This window comes from Aotus nancymaae, unplaced genomic scaffold, assembly GCF_030222135.1.
Source record: "Aotus nancymaae isolate 86718 unplaced genomic scaffold, 86718_ANA_hifiasm-v0.15.2.pri h1tg000046l, whole genome shotgun sequence".
NCBI lineage: Eukaryota > Metazoa > Chordata > Mammalia > Primates > Aotidae > Aotus > Aotus nancymaae.
The window spans coordinates 3280768-3306105 of record NW_026988460.1 but is presented as its reverse complement, the minus strand read 5'-3'; the positions used below and the strand labels follow the sequence as shown (position 1 = coordinate 3306105).

The window sequence follows — 25338 nt, the reverse complement described above, 5'->3', positions numbered from 1 at the left end:
TAATAGTAACGAAGATCCTTCTAATAATTACTTGTCTAAGCAATCTGTCATCCTTCAATAGAAGATGCAGCTCAAATGGTTTGATTGATGGTTAAGTTGGCACCTGCTACACCTATATAACAGACATTAAATACACCTTCTTTTTTTGAGACGGTCTCACTCTGTCACCCGGGATTGAGGGGAGTGGCATGATCTCAGCTCACTGCAGCCTCCACCTCCCGAGTTAAGCGATCCTCCTGCCTCAGCCTCCTGAGTAGCTGGGACTACAGGCACGCACTACCATTCCCAGCTAATTTTTGTATTTTTAGTAGAGATGGGGTTTCACCATGTTGGCCAGGCTGCCTCAGCCTCCTTAAGTGTTGGGATTACAGGCATGAGCTACCACGCCCAGCCTAAATATACTTTTGTAGCTGCTATGATCACTAATCCTGCCCCATTCCTTCAGTATAGTTCAGAACCTTGATGGGTCACCACAGGTTTCTAGTAAGCATAGATAACGAAATGACTTATCGTCAAGGCCTGTACAAGGCAACCCCAGAAGACTGGCAAATGTTTCCAATTAGCTCCATTCCTAATAACAGTAAATCTTTGGTTTGCATGAAACACAGTACTAAATAGAGTTTTCAGCTGTGATGACTTCCCCAAATCTTGGGAGGCCCCTGTCATGACCTTTTAGTTAATTTCTGATGATATATAAGCTGTATGGTACATTTACACTTAATGGCAGGCTTTAGACTTTACTGAGTGTTCAAATAGGCACTTAAGTATGGCTTTTTTACATCCACATATGCATTTTCTGAAGTAGGAATTTTGAGTTACAATTATTTAAAAAAGAACTCCAGTCCCAAGTTAATTTTTTTTTTTTTTTTTTTTTTTAAGACAGGGTCTTATGCTGTCACCCAGGCTGGAGTGCAGTAGGTGATCATAGCTCATTGCAGCCTCAACCTCCCAGGCTCAGGTGATTCTCCCACCTCAGCCTCCCAAGTTACTGGGATTACAGGCATGTGCCAGTAATTTATTTGTATTGTTTGTAGAGACGGGGTTTCGCCATGTTGGCCAGACTGGTCTCAAACTCCTGGGCTCAAGTGATCCTCCCATCTTGCCTTCCAAAGTGCTGAGGATTACAGATGTGAGCCACCGCACCCAGCCCCAAGCTAACTTTCTAAAGAGCTAAGGTTATTTCTTTGTGTAGTGGAGTTTCTGTAGCTGTTTCCACTTGGACATTATATTTAACATGCATTTTTTATGAACACTTGGTTTGGGTTTCAGGTAAGGAAAAGCTTTGCTTGGAGAAGAAAAGTGAAGTGCAGGGCTGGTGTGGTTGTTCATGCCTGTAATCCTAGTACTTTGAGAAGCCAAGATGGGAGGATCACTTGAGCTCAGGGGTTTGAAACCAGCCCGGGCAACATAGAGAGACCTCATGTCTACTCCCCCCCCCACAAAAAAAGTGAAATTTGGGGCTTTGGAGCTTGGGCTTTTTTTTACAGCTGTTCTAGAAACAGAGGATGCCCCCACACCAAGCATAGATAGCAAGGATCTTAGTTTTCTCTAGGAAGTGCTAGCATGCCCAGTTTGCTAATTGGCTGCACCCTCTTCCATTCCAGTCTCTGATGGCAGGTGGCTGATTGTTGCTGTGTGCAAACCCACAATTAGCCACAAGCAGGTGCACACATTTGCTGGGGGTGGCTTTTTCCACACAAGTGCTTCAGCACACACAAAGGGTGGCCTCAGTTTTGCCAGCCATGTGGCTTTCTCAAAAATGAGTGGGGTTGGCACATTCCATCAGGGTACTTGGGGTCAGTAAAGAAAAACAACAGCCCATGAAAGAGGGCTTTGGAATGACCAAAGGAATTGCTGCCTGAAAAATAGTTGTAGTTAAATAGAGGGTCATGGGTGGCTTCCTTCTGGAAAGTTATCAAAATAGGAATCTGGAATGCCTAAGGGAGAAGTTCAGCCTAGATAATCAGATAAAATGCAAGCATGTTCTTCATTGTGACATCTGAATTCCTGCTGAAATTATGGAGAGAAGCAATTTCTGGTTTGGTCACTGAGAAGTAGCAAGTGATGTTGATTTATGGGCATTCTCTCTGGCTAGGACCCGGAGAAACCAGTCCCTCATGGCACTTCTGGTCAAGTGCATCTTTAAAATAACATATCCGTTGCCATTAGGGTCAGGAATGTCCAGACGGGTTGAGTGCATTTATTGCTGGTGAAAGGCAGAGACATCCCGGTTGAGGCTTGTTCACCTCCCCTACTACTTTTGGGCCCTCCTTCTGAACTCTGAGGTTGATCCTGACTCATAAACCATGCCTCCTGCCCAGCCAGACAGGGAGGGGCCTTCTTTGCAGAAGCCAGACATGGCTGCTCCAGCAAGCTCCATAGATCCCCGCAGCCTTAGGCTCCCAGACATTCCCCAAGAGGGTGAACAAATAAGCCCTAGCTACTGCCAGTCTGCTCAAACGTGAAATCCTGTTTGGTCCTAAACTCCGAAAATGATCGAGCTTAACCTTTTAGAATAATGTGCCAGTGTTTCTGACACCCCAGTGGATTCATTTTTGAGTCAGTAGGTTCTAACCTCCCCCTAGCAGGGCTGTGAGCTTGACCTTTGTCTTTCCCCACGTCTACTCACTGGCCATATTTGATACATTTTTGTTGTGAATAATATAACATAGAAGAATGCACAAAACATGTATGTTGATATATAGAATAAATTAGAAGGATGAAGCTGAGCCTGGCACGGTGGCTCACGCCTGTAATCCCAGCACATTGGGAGGCTGAGGCAGGCATATCACCTGAGGTTAGGAGTTCAAGAACAGCCTGACCAACATGATGAAATCCCATCTCTACTAAAAATACAAAAAATTAGCTGGGTGTGGTAGTGCACGCCTGTAGTCCCAGCTACTTGGGAGACTGAGGCAGGAGACTCACTTAAACCTAGGAGGCAGAGGTTGCAGTGAGCCAAGATCGTACCACTGCACTCCAGCCTGGGTAACAGAGAGAATCTTGTAGGAAAAAAAAGAAGCTGGGTGTGGTGGTTCATGTCTGTAATCCCAGCACTTTGGGAGGCCGAGGTGGGTGGATCATGAAGTCAAGAGATCAAGACCATCCTGGCTGACATGGTGGAACCCTATCTCTACTAAAAATATAAAAAATTAGCCAGGCATGGTGGCATGCGCCTGTAATCCCAGCTACTTGGGAGGCTGAGGCAGGAGAATTGCTTGAACCCAGGAGGTAGAGGTTGCAGTGAGCCAAGATTGGCCACTATACTCCAGCCTAGGTGACAGATCTAGACTCTGTCTCAAAAAAAAAAAAAAAAGAGGGGGCAGGGAAATGCAGCCATACAACCACATGCTGCCCCCCCATTGTATATTGTACTCTCCTAACTCCAATAAAATTCCCTCTTTGCTCGTGGGCACTCTGACTCTATGGTGCATATTTTCTTGTCTTTGTTTTGTTTTTTAAGCCTATAGTACCCAGTATTTCTAGGCTGTCTCCCACCCAAGAATCAACCAGCCCCAACCTTACTTAGCTTCCTAGATCAGACAGGATCAGGTGTTTGTCTTTCCTCATGGTTTTATCACCTATGTCTAGTTTCATTTTGTTTGTTTGGGACCTTTAGGTTCTTATTTGGGTCTTTCGTCTTTACTCAACATTTGTGACATTCATGTTGTGTGTAGCTATCGTCTGTTTTCTTTGCTGCATGGTATTCTATTATATGAATACATTATAGTTTGAGCATTTGTACTGTTATGGGATATTTGACTTATTCTTTTGTGTGAACAATGCTGCTATAAATCTTATGCTTGTATATAAGTTTTTCTATGGATTATACCTAGCAGAGGATTACTGGGCCATGGGGTATAAAAATTTCCAAAATGATTGTACCAGTTGACACTCTTACTAGTAATGGATGAGAGTTCCTATTGCCCTACATCTCCATACAAACTAGATTTTGTTGGAGTTTTACAAGTTTGATAGTCTGATGTGTATTGGTAATTAATTGAGGATTTAATTTGCATTTCCCTGATAACTTACAAAGTTGAACACTTTTTTTCTGTTGGCCATTTGGATTTCTACTTCTGTGCACTGGTTGTTGAAAGTTTTAACCCATTTTTCTGCCAGATGGTCTCAATCATCTTCTGATTATTCTCCTGGCTTTCTCTTCTAGTGTTACAGCCATGTCCACAGCTCAGCCACCTCAATATCTGTGATGGCTGGAAAACTCCTATATTAAACAGGTTCTTATAGGAAAGTGATGTTATATATTCACAAGGGACATTTTGCAATAGTACAAATGACCAGATTTGGAGGATTAACAGGAGCCTTTTAAAATATGAAGAAATAAGGCTATGTTCTTCCTTGAGAATGTAATTTTGGGGGACTGGGCATGGTAGCCCATGTCTGTAATCCCAGCACTTTGGGAAGCTAAGGCAGGAGGGTTGCTTGAGGCCAGGAGTCTGAGATCAGCCTGGTCAACATAGTGAGACCCCATCTCTATGAAAAACTAAAAATTAGCCAAGCATGGTAGCATGCACCTGTGATTCTAGGTACTTGGGAGGCTGAGGTGGGAGGATTACTTAAGCCCTAGAGGTTGAGGCTACAGTGAGCCATGATTGAGCCACTGCACTCCAGCCTAGGCAACAGAACAAGACCAACCCAGTCTTTCTCTCTCTCTCTCTCTCTCTCTCTCAATCTCTCTCACACACACACACACGTGATTTTTGAGGGATGGTCAGGATTCCACAAGTAGTGAGACAAGTAATTTAGGCAAATTACTTGTCTCCTTTATTCATTCACTACTATTATTTCAGTTAATAATTCTCTGATTATCTGAAACTAGAAACCAAGTTAAGAAACTGAGAAGGCATTTCCTCTCCATTTTTTTTAAGAGACAGGGTCTCACTCTGTTGCCCAGGCTGTAGTATATTGGTGCAATCATAACTCACTACAGCCTTGAACTCCTGGGCCCCAGTGGTCCACTTCAACCTCCCAAGTAGGTGAAACCACAGGCATATGCCATGATGCCTGGCTAATTTTTAAACATTTTTTTGTAGAGACAAGGTCTCACTGTGTTTCCTAGGCCAGTCTTCAACTCCTGGGCTCCAGTGATCCTCCCGCTGCAGTCTCCCAAAGTGTTGGGATTATAGGCATGAGCCACCATGTCCAGCCAGCTCTGACTTAATGTGAAAAGAAATTAACTAAAATTTTGATCTCCATCGCACACAATCAAATTTGTATCTTGTATAATACAGGGGTGTTATTCTCCTCTCTTCATAGTTCATACCATTTCACATTGTCCCCAGGTCTAATGGTGAGTTTGACTTACCACTTCTCAGCTTGCTTACCCAGTTGATTTTCTAAGGCTGTCTCACTTGGCCCCTATTAGACATTTGCATCTGAGATCTCTAATATTCTGAGTGACATAAGAGAAAAATTCTGTAAGTCTTAAAGATATGCTTTGTAGAGTATTCGGGTAGAATTTTCAGGATTTTTATGATTGAAGGCAGGGTTTCTTAATCTCAGCACTGTTGACATTTTGGGCAGGATCATCCTTTGCTGTTGAGGGCTGTCGTGTGCATTGTAGGATCTACCCAGTAAAAGCCAGTAACACTTCCTTCCTCAGTTGTGACTATCAAAAATGCCTTCAGACTTTGCTAAATGTCCCCTGAGGGGCAAAACTTCCCAAATTGAGAACCACTAATCTAAAGTATATTTCTTCTTCTTTTTTCTTTTTTTTATGTATAACCAAATAGAAGTTGCTCTATTTACTTCTTTTCTCTTAATAAACTTTTTTGGGAGCAGTTTTAGATTTATAGAAGAACTGAACAGAAAGTACAGAGAGTTCCTTTATACCCCCTCTCCCTACCCTCACTGCTTCCCCTATTATTAACATCTTGCATTAGTGTGGTACATTCGTTGCAAAAGTCTGTAATCAAATTAGGGTTCACTCTTTGTGTTGCACAGTTATACAGGTTTTATCAAATGCATAATGTCATATATCCACCATTACAGTATCATACAGAATAGTTTCAGTAACCTAAAAATCTTCTGTGTTCCATCTATTTAAGTATACTTTTTTGTTTTTTTATTTGTTTGTTTTTTGAGACAGAGTCTTGCTCTGTCACCCAGGCTGGAGTGCAGTGGTGCATTCTCGGCTCACTGCAACCTCCGTCTCCCAGGTTCAAGTGATTCTCCTGCCTCAGCCTCCCAAGCAGCTGGGATTACAGGCATGCGCCACCACACCTGACTCATTTTTTTGTATTTTCGGTAGAGACAGGATTTCACCATGTTGGCCAGGCTAGTCTCAAACTCCTGACCTCAGGTGATCCACCCGCCTTGGCCTCCCAAAATGCTGGGATTTCAGGCATGAGCCACCATGCCTGGCACACCTGGATAATTTTTCTGTTTTTAGTAGAGTGGGGTTTCACCACATTGGCTAAGCTGGTCTTGAATTCCTGACCTCAGGTGATCTGCCTGCCCTGGCCTCCCAAAGTTTTGGGGTTACAAGTGTGAGCCTCCACACCTAGCTAATTTTTTTTTTTTTTTTTTAAACAGTCTTGCTCTGTGACCCAGGCTAGACTGCAGTGGTGCAATCTCAGCTCACCACAACCTCTGCCTCCTGAGTTCAAGCAATTCTCTTGCCTCAGCCTCCTGAGTATCTGGGATTACAGTCATGCGCCACTACGCCCATCTAATTTTCGTATTTTTAGTAGAGACGTGGTTTCACCATGTTGGCCAGGCTGGTCTCGAACTTCTGACCTCAGGTGATTCGCCCACCTTGGCCTCCCAAAATGCTCTTATTACAGGCATGAGCCACCACACCTGGCACACCTGGCTAATTTTTGTATTTTTAATAGAGTAGGGTTTCACCATGTTGGCTAAGCAGGTCTTGAATTCCTGACTTGTGATCCAGCCACCTTAGCATCTCAAAGTGCTGGGATTACAGGCGTGAACCACCACACCTGGCACTTACTTTTTTTCAAGGTAGTCGAAACTCTCCTTAAAATGATCCCTAATCCACTTCCCTATTAATGCACATTTTAGTTGCTTCTCAGTGATTAGTACCCAAAAAAGGTGTTAATGAATGAATATTCATTGTTATCTCAGATACTGGCTCATGATTAACCTTTGGTAATTTATTGATTTATTCAGCCAGCATTTCTAAACAAATAACATCTTATAACTGGAGTAGATTCTGATTGTGTATAGTTCAAATTAGTCGAAAATTCTTGGGAAAATGGTATGTTGAAGACTAAACTACATCTTTCAATAAATCCAACACAGGTGGTATTTTTCTCCAGTTGAAACACACAGCTATTTCTTTAGTTAGGCACTGGATATAAAGATTGCTTGAGTTTAACAGACATGTATTAAATGCCTGAATGCTAGAAAAATCTCAGTGTCATGAGATACTTGGGCTTTGAGGGATATAGGACTAAGGACAAAGCTTCCAGTCACCCATTTTGTACTTATTCTCAACCATGAGCTTATTGAATGGAATGACACATAAAATTTCTCCCTCACTTTCCTTTCCCTTTTGACCGACTGCATTTGTATGAGTTAAAAACAATTCTATCATATGCCACTCATTTCTACATGCTAGGCATGCAGTATACATTTACACATTTTTGTTCACTGAATAAATAAATTTAGGACAAATAGCAACTTCCAATCCAGTGAGGCCTCCACTGCCACAAAATAAACTATAATCCAAGTAAGTGAATGCTAGGCTGTGTTCTTGAGACATGACCTATGGTTCATCTGGCTCCAGAAGATAACAACATGCGTGTGGTTGATGGGGATGATTCATAGCACAATGTTATCCTGAATTTATCATTTTTTATTATATGCATGCATTTGCCCTTCATTTAAAAAAAAAATCACAATTTAGAAGTAAATGTATCTGACAGTCTTGGGTTTGGAAAAAAAAAAAAGTAAATGTGCTATGCCAGATAAAACATAAAAGAGATTATTAAGAAAAATAAAAATACTGGGAGTTGACAGTTGACCTTTCATATGAATAAATTGGATTGTGGTATATTTTGATTTTCAGGAAGCACAAACCAGTGTCCCAAGATTGTCAGTGTGGTTAAGCCATAACACTCAGATTTCAAATGAATAGAGAGATTTATTCTTATGTAAGAACAGGAGCCAAGTGATTTTTTTATTTCCTGTAGTAATTTGGAAAGCTAGATCTTTCACCTGTAGGAAAGGCCACAATCCTGTCTCTGAAATGTAATATCACCAAGGAATGGTTCAATGTTTGGTTCTCCAGCTGGGGGCTCATCTACTTCAATAGATAATAATAGTATCTACTGCATGGGAATGCTTGTGGTGAGCCTCACATGAGGTAAATAATGCCCAAGAAGTGTGTTGCATGGTATCTCACACTTGGGAGCTTTTCATCAAAGGGTAGCTAGTGGTAAAGATAGGAAGAAGTGGAAAGTAGGAAGAGTTAGCGTTATGCTGTGTGATGAACACGAGTTTGATCAGAATTTTGAGTAGGTGTTTAATGTGCTTATTCTACGCTCTAATAGGCTCTAGAGAATCATGTTCATTTCCTCATAGATTATATCCTTAAATACTCCACACTTAGAGTATTTTCTCTCATAGCCAACTATGACTGGGTAGGATTACCTGTTCTCCATTTTTTAAAGTTCTGTAAAGAACACACCTTTCTCTTGACTACTAGAATTTTGCTGGGTTTGGTGTTTCTTTATTTGAGACAGAATCTCACTTTTTTTTTTTTTTTTTTGAGACGGAGTTTCACTTTTGTTACCCAGGCTGGAGTGCAATGACGCGATCTCAGCTCACCACAACCTCTGTCTCCTGGGTTCCAGCTATTCTCCTGCCTCAGCCTCCTGAGTAGCTAGAATTACAGGCGTGTGTCACTATGCCTGGCTAATTTTTGTATTTTTAGTAGAGATGGGGTTTCGCCATGTTGGCCAGGCTGGTCTCGAACTCCTGACCTCAGGTGATCTGCCTGCCGGGGCCTTCCAAAGTGCAGGGATTACAGGCATGAGCCACCGTGCCCAGCCTTTGCCATTTTATAGTTAGATGATAGCTGACCTTACACGAAGTACATTTTAGTTCACTTAATGTGACTTAAGAGATACCTTGGGTTTCATTAGAAACACATTTTCCGGTCATCTTCTATTCAAGAGATTTCTGCAGATGGCTGACTTGGTCTGCTATATTTCAGAGGGTTGTAAGGAAATAACAGAAGAGTAATATAAAGGACTACATAAGCCATTCATTGCAATGATATCTATTATGAAAAATTGGTGATGTTATGTGAATGTTTCATGATAACCAGTATTCCAACATGATGAATATTATGTAGCATCTAAAGATAATTAGTAAGATATTGTAGGAACATGGAGAAAGTAGATAATGAAATGTGAAGAATACTGTGTAAAAATACAATGTGAAAAATGTACAATTATAATTATGTATAAAATAGACACATGCAGAACATATTACAAACTTCAAAATCTCATCATATAACTCAGTTGTTAAATTTGGGGGCTGTTTCTACTTAGAGTCCATAACCATGTGTATGTTGGCTCCAACATGCTGTAAATAGTTATTTTTCAGATCTCATTCATTTGGGGACAGGCTTGGATAATTCTTTTGGATAATAGTACCTGATATTACCATATTCCATTTCTTTTTAGTGATGAAAATGCCAGGAAAGATTTAAAGACATTACCAGCCTTTCCAACCAAAACTCTTCAGGAGCATCCATCCCTTGCTTACTGGTAAGCCAAATCCACATGACAGGTGACCCCTTCTCATAGCCTCCATTGAGAACTGCATGCTTTTTGGGACATTAAAAGACATCTAAGTGAGAAAAATATCACATTGCCCATCAATTGTATAAAGAAACCGTAGGTAGACCTTGATCCTTTCAGTGAAAGGATCTACTCAAAGTTCACTGGAGATCATTATACCAAGATGTGTCTTGCAGTCATTTGCGAAGAGCAACTGGCTGATGTTTCTTTCAAGTGTGTTAAATGTCTTAGAATGTGCTTCTAGATGAATATACAATACTCAATGTATGTGCAGTCACTGTGTAATGCAGTGCAGCCTTAATCTAGCAGAATGCAATATTAGTGTTATAAAATACAAATTTCCTTGGATCAGAGATTTTCTTAATGACCAGAGGTTTATACTATAGCCAGGTATCATTGTATATATTGAGTTGGTTTAGTTGTTTGTATTTTAATGAATCCATAGTATCTATTTTCATCCCACATTTTTTTCTAAATTACATTTTCCCTTAAAATACTTACATTCTTATTAAATATATTCTCCTTTGTTTCAGTCTGAATCCTCATGACGGTTTTTCTTTCCACTAAAATGTTTTTCAAAATAAAGATTACAAAATAAATATTTAATATTGAGACATTTAGTATGAAGTTGCAAGTATATTCCCAAATAAATAGTGAAAGTAAGTACCGAGGCTACATAGCATCTTGACTCTGGAAGCGTCTAACCATGTCATTTTCAAATGATAGTTTTTCCTTTCTTTCTTTCTTTTTTCTTTTTCTTTCTTTTTTTTTTTTGAGACGGCGTTTCGCTCTTGTTACCCAGGCTGGAGTGCAATGGCGCGATCTCAGCTCACCGCAACCTCGGCCTCCTGGGTTCAGGCAATTCTGCCTCAGCCTCCCGAGTAGCTGGGACTACAGGCACGCGCCACCGTGCCCAGCTAATTTTTTGTATTTTTAGTAGAGACGGGGTTTCACCATGTTGACCAGGATGGTCTCGATCTCTTGACCTCGTGATCCACCCGCCTCGGCCTCCCAAAGTGCTGGGATTATAGGCGTGAGCCACTGCGCCCAGCCTGCCTGCTTGCTTGCTTGCTTGCTTTCCTTTTCTCTTCTCTTCTCTTCTCTTCTCTTCTATTTTCTTTTCTTTTCTTTTACTTTGAAATGGAGTCTTGCTCTGTCGCTCAGGCTGAAGTGCAGTGGCGTGAACTCAGCTCACTACAACCTCTGTTTCCCAGGTTCAAGCAATTCTCATGCCTCAGCCTCCCAAGTAGCTGGGATTACAGGCACCCACCACCAGGCCTGGCTAATTTTTGTATTTTTAGTAGAGTCAGAGTTTCACCATGTTGGTCAGACTGGTCTCAAACTCCTGACCTCAGGCAATTCACCTGCCTCAGCCTCCCAAAATCCTGGAATTACAGGCGTGAACCACCGGCCTGGCCAAGTAATAGTTTTTTAATTAAAAAAAAAAGACATTACTAATGACAACTAGTCATATGGAGATAGAATTACTTAGTCTTCTGGGCTATACTTGAGATTTCCTTTCCAGTCAACAGGTTTTACTCTAGGGCAATAAAAGGTTTTTCTCCTAAAGCAAGATGTCTGTAAGTGGAGGTAATAGAGTATTTTAGATTGCACACAGACTCAGAAGCAGTTTAAATTCCTTTAAAATCTTTCTGAATCACTCAAGGAGAAAGTCTTTAATGACTAACACTTGCTGATCTCCCTATTTTAATCAAAGAGAGGATAGGCCTTATGCTCAAAATTTCCTCAACAATGTTCTACAACTAACATTTGATATCATTATTTTATATATATTGTATTTCATCCCATTATGGCAGAAGATCATTTTTCATTTAAGAAATTGATATTGTTTTCTTTTCTAGTAAATTTTTTTTTGTGACAGAGTTTTGCTCTTGTCACCCAGGCTAGAGTGCAATGGTGTGATCTCAGTTCACTGCAACCTCCATCTCCTGGGTTCAAGCAATTCTGTGCCTCAGCCCAAGTAGCTGGAATTATAGGTGTATGCCACCACACCCAGCTAATTTTGTATTTTTAGTAGAGACAAAGTTTCACCATGTTGGCCAGGCTGGCCTCAAACTCCTGACCTCAGGTGATCTGCCCACCTTGACTCCCCAAAGTGCTGGGATTACAGGTATGAGCCATTGTGCTTTAAGTTTTAAAGGTAGTTATATGTATATGTGTGTGTGTGTGTGTGTGTGTGTGTGTGTGTGTGTGTATTATATAAATATACTTCACAAAATATAAGTTAAAGATGATAAGGAAGGCAGTCAAATGTCTGAAGTTCAGGAATGCATCTCCTACGGAAACAAAAACCAAACTCTAGCTATCAAACAAGTTGGTGAAGGCTTCCTCTCAAGTTTCCAGTAGCCACCTGATAATATGGAAACTGTGCCTGTACCTCAGATAATCATGCATTGGCATCTTTCTCATTTCTTTGTTTTACAGCGAGGACAGGGTAATTGAGCATTATTTGAAAATCAAAGGTCTCACTCGGGGTCAAGCTGTGGTTCAGTAAGTATCTTTCTTTCCTTTTGCTTAGGTATAATTTTAATATCTCCCATTTGAAGATGTCACTTGAAATAATTTCTATTATGTAGTTTTTGCAAACATAGTCCTTATCTGGTTAGAAATATCTTACCACAAATTAGAAAATGTCTCGGGTCATTCTATACATTGGTGTCATCAACTCAGATACCTACCAGTGTCAGGCAGTAACAAAAATGAGAAACATAGGCCAGATGGAGGGCAATAGGCAATGGTGGGGACTGTGGCAAACAAGTGAGCTTTCATCCTGAGTAGAGGCAAAGTTACTCAGCTTTATAATTAAGGCATAATGTTGCCAGGTCCTTTGTTTTCCAAGAGAAGCTAGAAATTCAGGTTTTTAAATCTTACCTCATTGGGAAGTAATTTAAAGAAAATGTAATGCAATGTTAGCCAAACAAAACCTATCTAGAGGCCATGTTTTGTTCCCCAGTTTGTGACTCTACTTTGAATGGAGTGCATAGTATATTGGTGTCAGATAATCTGTTTCTTCATGCTACATAGAACAAACCATTGTAATTTTTTCTGTATTTTGTGACTTACAGAGTTACCATCCATTATTAAGAACAGGCCAGCACAGCAGCTTATGCCTGTTATCCCAGCACTTTGGGAGGCTGAGGCAGGTGGATCACCTGAAGTCAGGGGTTTGATGCCAGCCTGCCCAACATGGTGAAACCCCATCTCTACTAAAAATACAAATATTAGCCGGGCATGTTGGTGGGTGCCTATAATCCCAGCTACTTGAGAGGCTGAGGCAGGAGAATCACTTGAACCAGGGAGGCAGAGGTTGTAGTGAGCCATGATCGTGCCATTGTCATTAGCCGGGGTGACGAGCAAAAAAAAAAAAAAAAACTGCTACACTAAACTTTTAGAATTATTTCTATGCATGTGAAAACTGAAATAAGAATTTAGAGATTGCTAACCTCCTGGTCAGTGTGTAGATTTTCTTCACACTCCTACTTCTTTGCTCTAATTTCTTTTTTTTTTTTTTTGAGATGGAGTCTTGCTCTGTCACCCAGGCTGGAGTGCAGTACCATGATCTTATCTCACTGCAAACTCTGCCTCCTGCCTCAGCCTCCTGAGTAGCTGGGATTTCACAGGTGCGCACCACCATGCCCAACAAATTTATGTATTTTTAGTAGAGACAGGGTTTTACCATGTTGGCCTGGCTGGTCTTGAACTCTTGACCTCAAATAATCTGCCCACCTCGGCCTCCCAGAGTGCTGGGAATACAGACGTGGGCCACTACACCTGGCCTGTAATCTTGTTATATCAAAACACACCTTCTATTATCTTCACGGCAGAAATCAGAAGTTAGCCTCCTGAAGTTGGATCCTTGACGTTTTAATTCATTGTGCCTGTTTTCTGAACTGAAAAGAAAAAAGAAGTAGTGACAATTTCCATTAAGAGTTTTAGGGTAAGGCCGGGCGTGGTGGCTCACGCCTGTAATCCTAGCACTTTGGGAGGCTGAGGTGGGTGGATCGCCTGAGGTCAGGAGTTCATGACCAGCCTGGCCATCATGGTGAAACCCCATCTTTAAAAAAAAAACGGAGTTTTAGGGTAAACTAGTGAGTACAGTCATGCACCATTTCTGTCCACATATACAATGGTGGGCCTATAGGATTATAATGCCATATTGTTACTGTATCTTTTCTATGTTTAGATACTCAAATACTTACCATTGTATTATAGTTACCTACAGTATTTCAGCCCAGTAACATGCTGTACAGGTTGTAGCCTAGGAACAATAGGTCATACCATACAGCCTAACTGTGTAGTAGGCTCTGCCATCTAGGTTTGTGTAAGTACACTCCATGATGTGTGCACAAGGACAGAATCAGCTACCAACACAATTCTCAGAATGTATCCTCATTGCTAAGCAATGCGTGACTGTATATTACAAAGCTCCCATGTTTAAGACATGGAATCAACCTAAATGCCCATCAATAATAGACTGGATAAAGAAAATGTGGTACATATACGCCATGGAATGCTATCTGGCCATAAAAAGGAATGAGATCATGTTCTTTGCAGGGACATGTATGAAGCTGGAAGCCATTATCCTCAGCAAAAAAAACTAATGCAGGAACAGAAAACCAAACACCACTGGTTCTCACGTATAAGTAGGAGCTGAACAATGAGAACACATAGACACAGGGAGGGGAACAACACTTACTGGGGCCTGTCAGGGGAGGGCTGGAGTGGGGGAGAGCATTAGAGAAAAGTGCAATGCATGCTGGGTCTGATACCTAGGTGATGGGTTGTTAGGTGCAGCAAATCACCATGGCACATATTTACCTATGTAACAAACCTGCACGTCCTGCACATGTACCCTGAAACCTAAAAAACAATTAAAAAAAAAAAAAGTACCCATGCTTAAATGCAGAGTCTTATTCCTTCACCTGATCATTATTGTGTGGCTTCATCTAAGAGACTGTTTCACTTGGTAGTTAAGGCTCTAGGATGTGAAGTCCGACTCATTTTGTTAGAATTCTGGCTGTGCAGTTTAGTTGCTGCATGACCTTGACACATTTACTTAACTTCCTATATTCATTTACATGTAGGCCATTTACTTAAAAAAAATATCAAATTATTGATTACAGTTTCCAGAGAAACTGATCATCAAAATATCATTAAAAAGTCTACTTGCGTTAAAACATGAACCTCAGTTCCTTAAGGGCAGAGAGGAAGTGTTACACAATTTAGTCCACTCCAAAGCCTTAGAGGTGTACAATAAACCCTTTTGAATTAAAAATAGCAAGTAGCGTCATTGTTGTTTTAATTTTTATTTTGGGAGGACATTTTTAAAGTCAGGTTTACATAGTGTAATTCATAATTTTAAACTATATATTTCTAGGAGTTTCGATAGATGTTTCTAGTTGTGTAACTTCTACCGCAAGCAATATATGGAATAGCTTTATTTTTTCACTTATGAGTATGACCCAAAAGTTGGTGCTCATTGCTTGCATCATTAAGGGCTTACTTTAAAAAATACTTGCAGTTGGAGTTTATAATGTGGCACATTTCTAAGCCATAAGCATTTGAATGTGCAGAAAGTAACATTTTCTATTGCTTTCTGAAAATGAGGTTCTATTAGCAACTTCCTAACATTTGGATAAGCTAAAATATATTACTCCCCAAAATGGTTTATCCCGTTTCTAGAGTGAAACATATTAATTATTGTTATAATGAGGAAAGTGGAAATATGGTGTTTCTTTAAAATGCTTTTCCCAAAAGGGTCCTCTGACTTATTTATTTTCCATAGGTATATGAAAATAGTAGAAGCTCTACCAACTTATGGTGTCCATTATTACGCAGTAAAGGTAAGTAGTTTTACATAACAAAACTTTCATGATCATTAAGAGTTATTGCACAATATCAGCTTTTTTCATAATATGTAAAGGGCTGATTATATCTTGCCATTTGTAGCAAATTATAAAACACATTATTTTTGCAAAATACTTGCTAAGTTAAAATGTTTTCCTAAGACCTGTCTTCCTCCTAAGATGTTCATATCATTCTCTTTTGAAACACCTCTGTTTGCTAATTAGCTTTCTAGCACTACGAGATCTTCATTTGATGGTACTTTTGTTTGAAAAGTATGCAGTCTCCAACTTTATTTCAACAGCTTCATAAAATGCTGAAATTTATACAGTATTTGCGATGCCATGTTTCAATGAGTGTATTCCATACACTGTATTTTCAGATGTTTTATAAGCAGGGAGAGATTGACAAAGAAATATTTTGCGATGATGAAAAGTATTTTTAGATGTTTATAAGCAGAGAGAGATTGACAGATATTTTGAGATGATGAGATGAGAGTGTTAAGGCTATCTTGTTTGGAGGAGAATTAATTTTATAATTGATCAGTTCTTGATTGACTTTTCATGTTATGATAATGTTTATATCTCTATACAATTCAAAATGATCGGGAATTAGCTTTAAAAATACTAACGTAATGAGAATACCTGTGTTAAAAACCAGTACCAATTTTTGAGACAAAGTGTAGCTCTGTTGCCCAGGCTGGAGTGCAGTGGCGTGATCTTGGCTCACTGCAACCTCTGCCTCCTGGGTTCAAGTGATTCTCCTGCCTCAGCCTTCTGAGTAGCTTGGATTGCACAGGGTGGCATGCGCCACCACACCTGGCTCATTTTTTGTATTTTCAATAGAAGCAGGGTTTCACCATGTTGGCCAGGCTGGTCTCAAACTCCTGACCTCGGACCATCTGCCTGCCACGGCCTCCCAAAGTGCTGGGATTACAGGCATGAACCACCGAGTCCAGGCTCCAATTTAACTTTAATTTCTACTGCCTCTGATTTGCATATAGGTATCTGTCTGAGCCTAAATTTTCCTTTTCCTGTGTCAGTATGGTCTTTGCTTTGGCAAAACATAAAAAGATAAATTTATGTAAACAATATCACCTCCCCATATGTACCTCAAACCAGTTATTCAAACATCCTGTCATTGAATTGTATAGTTCTCCAAAAGGGTTTTCAATATGCCCATGTTCATTGTTAATTGTTTTATAAACATCGGGAACTGGAACCACTTTTTTCATCTTTGTAATTCTTTGGAAACTTCCCCAACCTTTTATAGCTGGTTACTAATTAAGGGAACAAAGAGCTTTTATTTTTTTTAATGGATAACTGGCTTTTTACTGGATTAATTCTTAGTTGAATTACTTACATTTTATTTACTTTCTCCAACTGTTCAATCAAAACAGTAATGCTTTACTCTTTTGGTGGTATTAACAGTATTGGACTGTTTCAACTTAGAGATTTTATTTGAAGAACCTCTAAGAAGATGTTTAACAAGTTAGGTTTTTAAATAATGTTTTTTTTTAATCAAGAAAGCTTTATTTTGACTTGATGATACTTGTTAAGAGGTAAAATTGGTAAATTATATTCACCTCTGGAAGAGTTAACAATTCGACCTTGATTCTCGTGCTTTTTCAACCCTCTAGGATAAGCAAGGACTTCCTTGGTGGCTTGGAATCAGCTATAAGGGAATTGGCCAGTATGACGTACAAGACAAGGTGAAGCCTCGGAAGGTAAGTGGGAATCACTTCAGACCTTAGGAGAACTTTGAACTGTTCAAAAAGATGTTAATTTCAACATGGTTGACAAGCACACACCATGAGGTTTTGTTGTGTTTTTGTTTGGTTTGGTTTTGGTGGCTTGTTGCTGTTGTTTTCAGATGGAGTCTCGCTTTGTCGCTCAAGTTGGAGTGCAGTGGGGTGATCATGGCTCACTGCAAAGTGTTTCTGCTGCCTCAGCCTCCCAAGTAGCTGGTATTACAGGCACGTGCCATGACGCTTGGCTGATTTTTGTACTTTTAGTAGAGATGGAGTTCCACCATGTTGGCCAGGTTGGTCTCAAACTTCTGACCTCAAGTGATCCGCCCACCTTGGCCTTCCAAAGTGCTGGGATTAAAGGTGTGAGCTACCACACCCAGCCACAAGCACACACCATTAGGTTCTATTTTAAGTAATTATGAATGGGATGATGCCATTTATTTTATAAATTTTATATATTTATACATATACATATTTGAATTTGATGGTAGACATATAAATGAATAATAAAGACATGAGCCAAAATTTTTGGTGCTAGTGATCTCTCAATGATGCAGGCATAAGTCATCTTCCTTCTACTGCTGCTATTATCTCTGTCTCACAGTATTCTGCAGTGAATATGTCTGCTTTTTGTAAAGAAAATTCATTTGTGTGCTCTTTATTAAGGGTCACAGGCCGGGCATGGTGGCTGATGTCTGTAATCCCAGCACTTTGAGAGGCTGAGGCTGGCAGAGCAGGAAGTCAGGAGTTCAAGACCAGCCTGGCCAACATGGTAAACTCCATCTCTACTAAAAATACAAAAATTAGCCAGGTGTGGTGGCAGCCACCTGTAATCCCAGCTACTTGGGAGGCTGAGGCACGAACATTGTTTGAACCTGGGAGGCAGAGGTTGCAGTGAGACAAGATCGTATCACTGCACTCCAGCCTGGGCAATAGAAAGAGACTCCATCTCAAAAAAAAAAAAAAAAGAGGGTCACAATCTATCAGATTTGGATTTCCAGGACTAAATAAGTTACATTAATGTCCATTTAAAATTTTATTGTGAAGCTGTTTTTTAAAAAATTTGTTATTGACCAGGCTCAGTGGCTCACGCCTGTAATCCCAACACTTTGAGAGGCCAAGGCAGATGGATTGCCTGAGCTCAGGAGTTTGCGACCAGTCTGGGCAACACGGTGAGACCCCATTTCTACTAAAATACAAAAAATTAGCTGGGCATAGCATCATGTGCCTGTAGTCCCAGTTACTCAGGAGGCTGAGGTCAGAGAATTGCTTGAACCTGGGAGGCAGAAGTTGCAGTGAGCCAAGATCACACCACTGCACTCCAGCCTGAGAGACAAGGTGAGACTCCATCTTAAAAAAAATCTCCATAGACCATTGCTAAATGATGATCAAAAAAAAAAAAAGAAAGAAAGAAAAGAAAAGAAAGAAAGAGAAAAAAAATCTATATTATTATTATTTTTTTGAGATGAAGTCTTGCTGTGTTTCCCAGGCTGGATGGAGTGCAGTGGCCTGATCCCAAGTCACTGAAGCCTCGACTTCCCTGGCTCAAGCAATCCTTCTACCTCAGCCTCCCAAGTAGCTGGGACTACAGGCACATGCCACCATGCCCAGATAACTTTTTAAAACATTTTTTGGAGGTACGAAGTCTTGCTATTTTTCCCAGACTGGTCTTGAACTCCTGGGCTCAAGTGATCTTCCCACCTTAGCCTCCCAAAGTGCCTGGAGCTGCTTCTCTTGATCGAAGTTCCAGTGTACAACATGTTTTCACCCATTTAAGAGTTGAAGAATCCATATAGATCACTATGCAGCTGCTCTTGGCCTCCTTTGGTATTACAGTGACATCAAGACTGACTCATGCTGCCCTGGTTGATTTTACCACTCTCCCTATGCCATGCTGCCATCACTGAAAGCACAGGAGTAAAACAATGGCCTCTAATAACAGACCTTGGTCAGCTACCTGCATTATCACAACCCGACATCACAGCCTTAAATAACTCCTATCATTTCCATCTGTCTCTTGCTTTAATGTGTGTTAGAAAAACAGCCATCCTCTTTATAAAGCAGCCATGTAATCATACCTACTCTTCATCTTCTAAGTGTCAATGCATCTTCATTTGGTGCACACAGTCTTCCTTGAGTTATGAAAATAAATAAAACTTCCCTCTTTTCCCCATTTATGGTTGTGAAACTGACACAGATGACACAAAACGGAAATTGATTAGGGAAAGCCATATCCTCCTTACCCTCTCCAATAGTGATCCAGCTTTCTTGGATCAGGCTAGTAAGGCACTGAGGCTTCTTACTAGAAATTATTGATAAGGCTGAGTGTGGTGGCTCATGCCTGTAATCCCAGTGCTTTTGGAGGTCAAGGTGGGAGGACTGCTTAAGGCCAGGAGTTCAAGACCAGCCTGGGCAATGTGACAAGATCCCATCTCTACATAAAAAAAAAAAAGAAAGAAAAGAAAAAGAAAACTTTAAAAAATTAGCCAGGGGCACATGGCTATAGTCCCAGTTATACAGGAGGCTGAGGTAGGAGGATCACTTGAGTCTGGGAGGTTGAGGCTGCAGTGAACTATGTTCGTGCCACTGCACTCCAACCTGGATGGCAGAGCAAAATCCTGTATCAAAAAAAAAAAAATCAATGAAAACAACAGTGCATCATTCATCATTCAACAAGCAGTAGAGGCCAGTGAGAGAGCTGTCCTCTAATCATACTGTTAGCATTTTATATTATAAGCTCTGTGACCAAGATCAATTTAAGGAATACTAATTAATTTTCAAGAGGAGTATAAGTACTATTGTTTCTGCTTATATTTCAACATTTACTTCTAAAACCTAATTTCTAATCAATAATATTAGAAATGAAGGACACCCAATTTTTTTCACTTTTTTTTTTGAGACAAAGTCTCGCTTTGTCACCCAAGCTAGAGTGCAGTGGCATGATCTCAGCTTACTGCTCCAACCTCCACCTCCTGGTTTTAAGCAATTCTCCTGCCTCAGCCTCCCAAGTAGCTGGACTACACGCACACACCACCATGCCTAGCTAATTTTTGCATTTTTTTAGTAGAGATGAGGTTTCATCATATTTGACAGGCTGGTCTCGAACTCCTGACCTCGTGATCCACCCACCTTGGCCTCCCAACTTGCTGGGAGCCTCCCGAACTGCTGGAAGTCTGCATGAGCCACAGTGCCCAGACTTCAAATATTTTTTAAAATCAATTTTTTTTTTAATTGTTAGCTTTTTTTTTCCCCCTTCCCCGAAAGTAAGAAATATTCATCAGGGTAAGGAAAAGAAAAAAAAGAAAAAAAAAAAAAACAGCAATAAACACTACAGAAAATGCATTAGGGAAGGAAGTCTTTCTGCAATCCCCATTTTTCCCCCATGTCAACCAACCACTGTTAAGGAAATGGTACTAGTTAATTTAGATTTTGTCAGTGTATGTTCTAAGCATTTACAAAGACAGAAATCTAATATACAGTGTTTCATACCTTGCTATATTTCCCTAGCTCATTATAAACTGATTTCTTTTTACTTTTTTAAAGCTGCCAAGTGTTTCATTATGTAGAAATGCATAATTTATTTAACCAATTCACTTTTGATGGACATCATAGTTGGTTCCATTTGCAGGAGTGGAGTTTGTAAAGCATAATAAAAAGTCCCGGTCAAAGCAAATACCTTACCCTAGTTTATCTATTCTGCAAGACCAAAATACTGCCTATCACGTTTTCTTAAGGTAGACTTCATCTGTACTGAGTTTTTTTGTTTTTTTGTTTTTTTTGCTAACTTATTTCTCTTCTGAATTTTACTTAAGAATTAACACTCAGGAGTCTTACTGTTTTTTCTGAATCTTTTATGTAAAATATTACTTAAAGCAACCCACAAGTAATTTCTTAGCTAATGTGGCTTGATAAGATTGAGATTCCAGTAGAATGTAAATGTGTCTGCTAACAGCACCCAAGCTTTCTCTCAAAGTAGTGGTGAATCAGAATCTGCACAGTAAATATTGCTGTTAATTTCCTCTCCTTTACTCATGACTCACAGGCCTTTCTTTACATTCACAGTTTCATAGAAATTGGCAAATATTGCTTGACACTGATCATAATCAGGTTTACTTGTTCATTCCAGAGTCTAGACAAGGCCAGAAGCTACTTCCTTTTACTGATTTGCAGAGTTTTTCTATTTCATTTTATAAAAACAAAAACAAAACAAAAAAAACCCTATGCAGTCTATTTTATGTTATCACTTTCTTTTTTCTTTTTTTTTTTTTTCTTGAGATGGAGTCTTGCTCTGTTGCCCAGCCTGGAGTGCAGTGGCGCAGTCTCAGCTCACTACAACCTTTGCCTCCCAGGTTCAAGTGACTCTCCTGCCTCGGCCTTCAGTGAACTGGGATTACAGGCACCTGCCACCATGCCTGGCTAATTTTTGAATTTTTAATAGAAACGGGGTTTCACCATGCTGGCCAAGCTGGTCTCGAACTCCTGATCTCAGGCTATCTGCCCCCGCTTGGCCTCCCAAAAGTACTGGGATTACAGGCATAAGCCACCATGCCCAGCCCATGTTATCATTTTCCAGCCTTCTCTTTCTCCATTTTTTTTAGGGGAGTGTCTACTCTGTTCCATTGTTCGCTTCCTCCTTTCTTCTTTTGTTAAAATCTGACAATGGATTTTGCTTCCATATATTTATTTATTTTTATGTCCAAACAATGTAAGGGTTGAGGCTGTTCTACAGTCCCTCTGCTGGCCTAGTTTACACAAATGAAAGGATGCATAATTTAAAGGACTGTGAGCACAGCCTTCTGTTAAAGGAGGATCATGCTTCAGCTGTTTGTGTGAACCTGTGCGGGCTGCAAGTTCACCAATGAACCAGCAGGAATGAAGGTCAAATTGGCAAACTCTAATGAAACAAAGGCTGTAATGACAGGCCTTAAAGTGCCAGCCTCTTGAGCCACATCCTGTCTTGTTACAATTAATGTGGCTTAAAAGCAGGCAGAAGGAGGGAAATACACTAAGAATAAGAGAGACTGATGCTGAAAGGTTGTTTTGAAAGGGATCGTTCCAAGATCTCCCAGCAGTGACCTTCAGACCTTTGTGTATCAGTTATCACCTGTGAATATTGGGGGGCAGGGGGGCAGCTTGTATTTGTTTTACCTCCCAGAGCATCCAGCAGATGCTCTTCAAGTCTTTTATTTGTATGGCTTTTCTGCCAGTCTGGAGTGCTAACAAGTTGTTTTCAATCAGTGTGTAGATACCAGGGGCAAGAGTTTGGGGGGCATCCCAACCCCTACCCCTGGTATCTGTTTACTGTGTGACCTTGAGCCTGTTGTTTAATCTCTCTTAAAAAGTGGTTTTCTTATCTGCACAAGGGTATTGCCACTAACTGTGTAAGGTGGTTGTAAGACATGGAGGACAAATGTAGCACCATAGCTGATACACCGTCATCACTAGTAGTAGTGAGAGGACAGACAATAAAAGGGTATGAAAAATATTCTTGGATCATTGGTGAGAGAGGGATCCAACAATGCTACAAACCCACAGCTTCAAGCTACTAAGAATCCACCCTCAAATTTTCTTTCTTTTTTATTTTCTGAGATGGCTTTTTACTCTTGTCACCCAGGCTAGAGTGCAATGGCACAATCTCAGCTCACTGCAACCTCTGACTCCCAGGTTCGATTCTCCTGCCTCAGCCTCCCAAGTAGCTGGAATTACAGGCATGTGCCACTATGCCTGACTAATTCTGTATTTTTAGCAGAGGTGGGGTTTCACCGTGTTGGTCAGGCTGGTCTCAAACTCCTGACCTCAGGTGATCTGCCTGTCTCAACCTTCAAAGTTCTGGGAATACAGGGGTGAGTCACCGCACCCGGCCTCCACCCTCAAATTTTCTGTTTTCAGAGCTGTATAAACACCTCCTTTACCTCCTAATTCATTAACCATCATGCCTGAAGATGTGATGCAAATTAAGGAAAAATTTTTAATCCCAAGTTACAAACCACAAACATTCAGGGTATTAAAAATTCAGAACATAAGCAGTTTTACTTTTTAATCCTCCCTTTGTGTATGAATATGTTATTGCAGACTTTTAGGGAATGTGAAACATACCAGAACTCAAGTTAATTCCAAATGGTAGGACATTTGGACTTAGAGACCGATGAAGTTTCACTTAAAAAATAAAAATAAAAAAAGCAGCCCTGTGTTCCTTCTAAGAATTTATTGTTCAAGGAAAAATGTCTGTTCTTCATAAAGAAGCCGACAGCGGGTCAGGGACTGAGCCAAGTATTAGTCTATGTCATGACAGATTTGTATCCCTTCAGTAAATATTTCCTCTGGGAACACCAGAGCCTGTCAGATGGCAGAGATGAAATGGCATGCTGTCAGGCTGTCCAGAGTGGGACAGAATGCCTTTCAAGTTTAGTCTCTTTTTGCATTATATCATGCCAAGAAAGACTTGAGGTGCACTTCATCACCCCAGGGCATGTGAGGGTGGGAAAAGGTTCTTAGCTTTCAGTTTCTCTCTCTCTCTCTTCATATATACATATATATATGAATTCCCAAATATCTAAAGCCAAATTAATTAACAAGCACAAAAGTCTTCCTATTTTCTTCTCATAAAACTACAAGGTTATTGTATTTAAAGACAGTGACTTCATTATTTTTTTTAAGCACAGCTGTCTCGAGCATTTCTAAGCTCCTCTTTCTACCATGACCATACCACCTTGGACCTGGATCAGAAGCTACTTCTGACACTGCTGAAATTCCAGATGAGATTAACTGTAGGAGAAGAGAACATGGGTTGTTCTCTTTCTACATTAATGCCAAATAAAGCATGGTATGGAGAAAAATAATTGGATTGTAGAATGGCAACCAGAGACTGGTCCATCCTGTTTATAGAATGTGTATCTAAGCTTCAACCACACCAGTAATCAATCTGATTGTTAAAACCTTCTGCAGACAGAGTCAGTGGGAGGAGAACTCCCATTCTATAGCATGGATTTGAAGTAAGAACCAGTTCAGCATTTCCGCTTACCAGCGGGCTGACTCAGAGCTGTCACTCAACCTTTCTGGGCCTTCATTTTTTCAGCTATCCAATTGAGACAACTCTTGTCTACTGTCCACCTCACAGATCATTGTGAGGATCCAATGAGTTAGTGAGTTATTTCACTAAGTGGGTTATTTTCCCCTCTATACCATACTTTAATTTATAGAAAGTATATTGGATAGCACGATCTTCCTCTTCTCCTCCCGGAGTTGACCATAATTAGAATTTTAGGCTGTTCTCGTAATACATGGAACTTTTAGAAAATTGGTTGGGTATTGGTGAAGAAGATGGAAAGAGGGAGTCCTAGGGAGGCCCCTCTGTCATTTGGAAAGTACCAACTCTGAGTGCAAGGGCAGCTGAGAGGTACTGTCTCTCAGTGGGCGGCCCTGGGCACAGCCTTAACTCAAGATGTTCTTTTTTCTTTCTCTTTCTTTCTTTGTTTCTTTCTTTCTTTCCCTTCCTTCCTTCCTTCCTTCATTCCTTTCTTTCTTTCTTTCTTTTTTCAGAGTCTCACTCTGTAGCTCAGGCTGAAGTGCAGTGACACGATCTCAGCTCACTGCCACCTCTGTCTCCCAGATTCAAGCGATTCTCCTGCCTCAGCTTCCTGAGTAGCTGGGACTCCAGGCACGTACCACCATTCCCAGCTAATTTTTGTATTTTTAGTAGAGATGGGGTTTCACCATGTTGACCAGGCTGCTCTCGAACTCCTGACCTTGTGTTCTGCCTGCCTTGGCCTCCCAAAATACTGGGATTACAGGCGTGAGCCACCGCGCCAAGCATAACTCAAGATGTTCTATTACTAAAAATAAGTAGGAAAAATCGATCCTGGAGGAGATCAGTAGTTTCTGTCACACTGTATTTGTTTCCTTTGATATCTTTGGAGGGATAGTTGGTGA

At 40.5% G+C, this 25338-nt stretch overlaps 1 protein-coding gene across 4 annotated transcripts in view; it reads left to right on the top strand.

The window, feature by feature from the left end:
- Window positions 1–25338, top strand: part of FRMD4B (FERM domain containing 4B) — a 354838-nt gene that overhangs the window by 294504 nt on the left and 34996 nt on the right. For all 4 annotated transcript variants that reach the window (XM_012473977.2, XM_012473989.2, XM_012473974.2 and 1 more), the window contains 4 exons: window positions 9678–9761; window positions 12240–12305; window positions 15601–15658; window positions 17299–17385. In XM_012473977.2, the coding sequence (XP_012329400.1) occupies window positions 9678–9761; window positions 12240–12305; window positions 15601–15658; window positions 17299–17385 (295 nt within the window). The remainder of the gene's footprint in view (window positions 1–9677; window positions 9762–12239; window positions 12306–15600; window positions 15659–17298; window positions 17386–25338) is intronic.